The sequence below is a fragment of the Austrofundulus limnaeus genome, unplaced genomic scaffold, assembly GCF_001266775.1.
Source record: "Austrofundulus limnaeus strain Quisiro unplaced genomic scaffold, Austrofundulus_limnaeus-1.0 Scaffold39, whole genome shotgun sequence".
NCBI classification, from domain to species: domain Eukaryota; kingdom Metazoa; phylum Chordata; class Actinopteri; order Cyprinodontiformes; family Rivulidae; genus Austrofundulus; species Austrofundulus limnaeus.
In genome coordinates this window covers 615,656-622,889 of record NW_013952441.1, presented here as the reverse complement: position 1 = coordinate 622,889, position 7,234 = coordinate 615,656, and the positions used below count along the sequence as shown (strand labels likewise).

Sequence of the window (7,234 nt, the reverse complement as noted above, 5' to 3'; positions counted from 1 at the left end):
CATTGTGGAGGCGTAATCCCAACTTTTTGAATCATGAAATGTTTATCTTTAAAAATTTACCAGGTACCAAAAGTGGATGGATCCAGCAGCATATTTGCTAAACTCTATCTATGCAGACCCTAATCCACAATCTGGGCCTTAAAAATCCTGGTATCAACCACAATCCCTAAAGGATTTTTTATGTTCTGACAAGTCAGACTGTTTTGTGTTGTTTGTAGCTAATGATAGACATACACTGAATCACAATGGTTTTAAAGTTGATATTGTACAAAGATATATTAGCAACAACAATTTGCTGTCAGTTTGTAAAAGAAAACACATTTTTCTGCTAATTAGTTCATCCAAAACAAATGGAGCAAATGAGTTATTTTGTGCAAAAATACAGTTACCTCTTAGTCAAACCTTACAAGTCAGTCTCAGTGAGAGTGCACTGTTATAAGTCCTCTTCATTAAGCTTACAGCTGCACTGAGCACTGAATTAAAAAAAAAAAAACGGAAAAGAAAAACAGTAATTATTTTAAGTGTAGTCTTCATGTGCTGCCAAGAAAGCACGGGATGATAAAGAGAAGGTCTAAGAAAGAAAATTAACGCTGAGCTGGTTTTATTTTGGCTGAGTCTCAAATTAAAAAGACTGTARCAACAAACACTGAGCCTGCAGAAAACTCTCCAACACCAGCAGGAACCAAATACGCTTAATTGGTTTTGCACTTTTTGACAACTTAAACGTATAGTGACTCTTTAGGTTTTTGGATTCTTTATTCACTGTTTAGTCTTCAGTATAGTTGTCTTCAACATGCAAATTAGTAATTTAAAGTGATGCTTGTTGTTATTATCAGCTGCTTAATTTCAAGTGACAACTCTTATTTATCAGCCAGGCTTTAATGTCTGCAAGTATTAATTCAGGTATTTAAGATGATCTTGATGAAATTCACCTACTGAGATTCATTTTTCTGGAAAAAACAAAACAAACAACAACAAAAAAAAAAAACAAATATCACCTTGTCTGTTTTTGTACAAAATGAAAAAGAAGACTTCTATGGAAAAATGATGAAATAAAGAGGTATTTGTGCTACCTGACTGGTTGAGAGGATGAAATGGTTACTGGTCAGATACGTCTCGTCACAGAACATCTCTGGCTTCTCCATGTTCAGCTCCTTTGCAGTCTTTAGAAGTCCAAGGAGGTGATTGTCTATTGCCATTCCTGTTATCGCCTGAAGATCAAATGATTCAGATCAGTTAGCATTAAACATGACCACAAAAATGTTTCACGTTTTATAAACATCATTACAGTCATAAAATTGTTGTTTAAATGCTGGAAACTTTATTTAGGACTCTATTTTGGAGTTTGGAGCCAACTTGATTATCTGTATTTTGATGTGATGTGGCATTCTTTGAACAGTYTTAATTGTTGTGCATAGCTCAGTGAACAACCTTAGTTTGATGAATTAGAGTTTCATGCAAATGCAATGCTTTAAACCCTTTTATCACCAACAAGTTTGCAAAATGTGTTTATTTACATACTTTTGTGGTTATTCATTAGCAGTAAATAGTGACTGTAGCACTTCTGGGCGTTTCTGATGTAGATATCATTTATTATTTCTGCCAGAATAACCCTGTAATATTAAAAAAAGAAAAGAATCAAAGCAATGTAAAGGTTTATTAAATACCATTTGCTTGAACTCTGTTGTTTTTGTTGGGATTCAAGTTTCAGTTCAGTTTGGCCTTGTTCAAATTAGCTAATCAAACTAATCACTATTTCTACAAACTGAGGTTTTTCAAAGAATTGTCTAGARCAGATAAGATATTRACTGTTCACAACCTTTCCACAGAACCCTTCTTCAAATGAGTTAAATAATAAGCCTTTAACTTTATATTCRAACTCAAAAGCACTCCTCAGCCATAGCAGACACCTCATGTCAGAACTTAATCCACAAATGAACTGAGCTCAAAAATTTAACAGAACAGCAAACAATAATAAATAAATACAATAAATAAAAAAATGATATTTCTTTTCTGCACAAATGTTTATTTGCACTGCTGTATAGATGTATGTCAATACCCACATTATCTGTAAATTCCTGTAAATTATAGTATTGATGTTAAGCTTTTACATTTTAATTCCTCTTAGTGTGTTAACTTTCTGTGTGCTTGTTTGTTACGTTTTACACGTGTTCTCTCACCAAATCAAATACCTTGTATGTGTAACACAGCTAGCAAAATAAAGACATTCTGATTCAAAAGAAAGGGACAGAAGGCTGTAATCAGACAGATTACCCTAACAGCTGACATTTGCATAAGTTAAATCTGGAACAGTTTGATGCTTTATTTGCAACATGAGGTCCAAACTAGGAGATCAGTAACTGGGTAATGTCTTGTTGGGGCTTCTGTATGTCCACTGGCTGTGATCTCTTAAAGGGGCAATATCATGTAAAATCAACTTTTTTGAGTTTTATATCATGTTATAATGTTATACTCTCATAAAAAACATGCTCAAAGCCTTGCTTTGACTCATTCATGCATGTTGGAGAAATCCTGCAGTGTTTTTAGGCAGCCATGCTGAGGAGCAAAACGACAGGTGGGGACCAGAAACGCCCCTGGAATGTGTCTTTTAGCCAAACTTCCTCATCACGGAGCACACCTCCCCATCTCCCACCCTACACACCCCRCCCATGACTCCTGCACGCTCTAGGCAGTAACAAAGCAAAGTGAAAGTGAAACTTAACTGTCTGCTCACGCAGTGAAGCTCTTTTCAGATTCAAAATACCTTTGAGGAARTGTATTTTCAGATGTTAAGTAAACTGCATCATAGCGCACACACAAACCCCCCTACTGAAATTGACGGGACAGAAGCGGAAGGTGGTTCTTAAAGAGACAGAGGCCAATTTCAAGGTGTTTAGAAGAGGAAGTGATGAGAAGATAAGTTTATTTTCTATTTAAACATAAAAACAGCATTTTAATAACAACTAAAGTTGACATGGATACTTTATTATGGTATAGTATTTAAATGTATGCCTGAGAAACACATATTATAGACCCTTTAATAATATGCTTCAAGGCTTGTTGAGTGTAATTTACGTCCAAATTTAGTTTAGCACAGTAACTAATAAGGCACAGTAAAGAGGTGCCGTGTATTGCTTACTAATCCAACAACTATTAAAAAAAGGTGATAAAAAAAAGAATCTGCTGTAACTTTATGATACTTTGCCAAAGCCTGATTAATAGTTTAATTAGGACCTGAACAAAAGTTTTAGTTGGTAAAGAAAGGAGAATATATACTTCTTTTAGGCTTGTAATTTCTTTCAATATATATTTTTCATAAATTTAAAATACTCACAGCAATCGTGTAATCTGTCTGGGCCTTAATTGCATCCCGTAGCCGTTTCAGTTTTTCTGAATCCTGTTAGAGGTAAAAAAAAAAAAATAATAATAATATTTTGAAATAATCGTGCTGCCTTATTTATTCTAGTGTAGAAAAAACAGCAGCTCCAACTTCTCCTTCTTTTAGAATGACCAAATCTGCTGGGAGATCATCTGTTCGATCTGATAGTCCAGGTTTGGCTTTCCGAGCTGGCCAGTTCCACCTGTTTCATTTCGAGACGAGCAGAGCTGTGGGAGTCAATAATTGGAGGTGAAAGTGAGAAAAATGACTCACGGTGAAAACTGCTCTCTCGTCAGCCATGGACTTCACAAAAGCCAGGGCCTCGGCAGTGGCTGAGCGAATGTTGTCCACCCGGCCTTCTTGGAAACGACGAAGCGAYGCGCTCTCRTATGTGTGCACGAGCCTCCTCCTGCACCTGAAGTTTGATACAGTTTATCACCGAGATGTTTCTCTGTGTTTAATAAATACTGTGGAGATTTTATTTTACTTGTAAAATGCAAGTTGTAAGGCAACTTGAATAAATGCGTCGGGACTCATCTTCTGCTTTTTGATGAACTCTTTTCCGTATGTTTTGAACGTGAAAGCCTCCATGTCGAGATTATTCACCAGCCTGAAACAGAAAACCAATAAATGTGAGACTTATATCAGAGAACACGTACTGTAGATGTGGTTGTGAATTTGTTCGCTTCTTGCCTCTGGAGTCGATCTCCTGATGATTTCAGGAGGCCTTGAATTTGGGAGTTGCATTTCCAGAGCAGCCTTCTTGGAGGTGGAAGCTGTCTCTCACTGGGAGTCTTAGCCAGCTTGGAAGGACTCCCTTTTCTGTTCAGAACAACAAATCTTTTGTACAGCAATGTTTACTGACATGGCTGTAATCGGGAGTGAGAACTTACATGTGTTTCATCAGGTATTCAGAGCACTGCACCATAACTATCCCTTCAAATGGAGAATGCTCACACWCCACCCCACATACGCCGTCCATTCCTACGACAAACTAAGAGAAGGAAGATGTAAAAAACGTATCCAGCTTTTTAAAAAATAATAATGCAAGTGCCGTAATTATGACCTTACCTGCATTGACTTGTCATACCAGCGATTTGCACCGTTTCTTTCCTGACCGCCACCATGCAGCATCATAAGAGCCCTGCTGGTGTCGCTGGGCTGAAGCCTGCAGGGTTCATCCAAACACACCACAGCAACACAGCTCTCAACCAGAGCCAGAGAGTCCCTGTTGGTTTTATCTGGATACAGGAAATTACAGAACTGTTGGCCATCTCAGTTCTACAAAAGCCCGGACGTCGTGTAAAATGTAAATAAAAACAGAATGCACTGATTTGCAAGTCTCACAAACCCATATTTTATTCACGATAACACACAGTAAAACATAATTGAGGTTTAAGTTTGACATGTCTCCAACAAGTTGAGACAGGGGCAACAAAATGCTGTCAAGTTAGTCAGTAAGTAAGGGAATAAAAAAAACAGCCATATGAGTATTTTACAATGATTGTTTGGCAACAAGTCGGTAAAAGTACCAAATTTAAAAAGAGTGTTTTAGATAAAAGGTTGAATCTCTCAGAAGTAAAAATGGGGTGATGAGCCTGAAATTGATACACTGTTCCAAACCCTGCCTCTCTGATGGTATGGATGTAAATTTGTGCCTTTACCATGGCCAGCTTAGACATTTGGAAAGGCACCATAAATACAGATTTTAGAACAACATATGCAAATAAATAAATAAAAATAAAATAAGATAAAAATCCAGCAAAGGAGATCGACAATTTGAACAAACAAGTGTGGGACATTAAAAGACTCCAATAACTGTTTTCCACGGTTCCTGGATCTTAATCTGCTGTGAAGAAAATATGGGTTTATAAGATTTGAAAATCATTGTATTTATTTTTGATTTACATTTTACAACTATKTGGAAATTACGTTAATAAAACAAAGGTTCTGATGAACCTTTWGTCAGTTCCTCTCTTGCTTGTGCCCACTCCGTCCTGCCGTCTGATGTCAGGAGACCAACAGGAGGGTGCTGTTCTTCTGCATTTTCAGACATTTTCACGATCTTCTCCAGCTGGGATAAGATCTCGGCCTCACTGAGCTGCTTGTTGTTTGCGACCACATCCAACACAAAAAACTAGAAGAGAAATTTATTTTTTAATCAGTTGCAGATTAAATCAGCTGAACGCATCTTTATCATTTAGTTCTTTGCTGTGCAGCATCTGAACAGCTGATCCCGGTACGGTCATTAGCAACAAAACGGCCAATTGCTGCTGATAATATGGCTCCTCTGCTGCCATCAAGAACTGTGACTCGGGGACGCACTAAGACAAAGTGGCAGATTTGATTAGCGGTAATTAAGTTAACTTCATCCATCTCCATGGGGATGGACCCTCGCGTTCAACAGACGGCTCAAGAGCTCCCAGAATCATTTCCAGGTGAGAGCTCCTGCAGATGTTGGTGGCTTTGGTTTTTATGAGTTTGAGTGATTGATGAGAATCAGTCAGGACTTGTGCATTTTGGGAGTGAATTTGGCACGGAATTAGAGAGCAGCTGTTTCGGTGCAGGTGTTTTAACAGTGAGCAAGTTCAGGCCTCTAACAAAATGCCTCTTAGAAAAGTGAATAAAAGTTACAAAAATTTGTGATTATGAATTTTTTAAAGTAGACATATGTTTTTAAATCCTTCTTTTTCACATTCACTTGTAGGTCATTCAGTTGGAGTTTATATAAAGTTGGAATGAAATGTGTCGGTCTGAATTTCTCCTTTTTGTAGCTTTTCTGAGGTGTGTCATAGGTTAACTCACTTTGAGGCTGTCTCTTTGAATCCAAAGGAGGTGCTTTATGCCCCGCCCCCTTCAGCTTCCAGAGCTCTCCTTTTTAGTTTGATAAAGGGTTTTACGACTATATAGCTGCACATAAACTTCTTATTTACGTTGATATTAAAAGATGTCAACAACAGAAGACTTGTGATAGTTCAAAAAAGATAAAAAAAATGGTACAAAAATAAGACACAAACAATATAAGGTATCTACGCAGCACTGGGTGAGACTAAATACAAATTTTCTGCCCTGCTAGAAATTCCAAGTACACAACAAAATGTGTTTAACAGCTAAAAAAAGTGGATTTTGCATGATATGTCCCCTTTAAAATTCAGATTTGTCCATCAGAGTCAGAGGTATTATCCTCTGGTGTGTTTTATTTATTTATTTATTTGTTTAATTATTTATTTATTTATTTGTTTATTTATTAGTTTATTTATTTATTTATTTATTTATTTTTATTTTTGTCAAATAAACACAGTTGTTTTCTCTGATAGGAGTGAAACAATGAATCAAACCTGCTTCTGACCTGGTTCTTGCACGCCACGATCATGTGCTCCGGCACGGCGGAGTCTACACTCATGTGGACCTTCAGCGAGTCCGTCTTTAAGCCCGGGTAACGGTAGGAGTCGAAGAGGCGGTAGTACTGCTCCATGCACAGAGGAGTCCCAGCTAGCTGGCCTCGAGCAAAATCCAGCGGCAGCGCTCTCCTGAAAGACACGAGGACAGAYGTTCCATTCCCCCTGAGTCATCATTTATAGAGTTTTTAAGCACAGTGGCTGCAGAGTGGCAGGTGATTAAATACAAGCAGAACTTACGAATCAACAAGGGCCTTATATTCCAACACACCTCGGATGAGGTGAGCAGCAAACCTGTAAAGAAAAAAAGGACAAAATTTTAAAAAGATGTCAGATTTTGCACTGAAAATCTAAAAAGCACTGAATTATGACTATAAATAGATAAACAGTGGGTAAAATAAGTATTGAACACGTCAACATTTTTCTCAGTAAATATATTACTAGAGGTGCTAATGAC

General features: G+C 37.4%; 1 protein-coding gene across 2 annotated transcripts in view; it reads right to left on the bottom strand.

The window, feature by feature from the left end:
- The window catches only part of chatb (choline O-acetyltransferase b), a 15,960-nt gene that overhangs the window by 3,564 nt on the left and 5,162 nt on the right, over positions 1-7,234 (bottom strand). For both annotated transcript variants that reach the window (XM_014007011.1, XM_014007012.1), the window contains exons 5-14: positions 7,018-7,071; positions 6,729-6,909; positions 5,339-5,516; positions 4,451-4,620; positions 4,273-4,373; positions 4,073-4,201; positions 3,867-3,989; positions 3,653-3,794; positions 3,335-3,397; positions 1,074-1,211 (exon numbers count right to left, since the gene is read on the bottom strand). In XM_014007011.1, the coding sequence (XP_013862465.1) occupies positions 1,074-1,211; positions 3,335-3,397; positions 3,653-3,794; positions 3,867-3,989; positions 4,073-4,201; positions 4,273-4,373; positions 4,451-4,620; positions 5,339-5,516; positions 6,729-6,909; positions 7,018-7,071 (1,279 nt within the window). The remainder of the gene's footprint in view (positions 1-1,073; positions 1,212-3,334; positions 3,398-3,652; positions 3,795-3,866; positions 3,990-4,072; positions 4,202-4,272; positions 4,374-4,450; positions 4,621-5,338; positions 5,517-6,728; positions 6,910-7,017; positions 7,072-7,234) is intronic.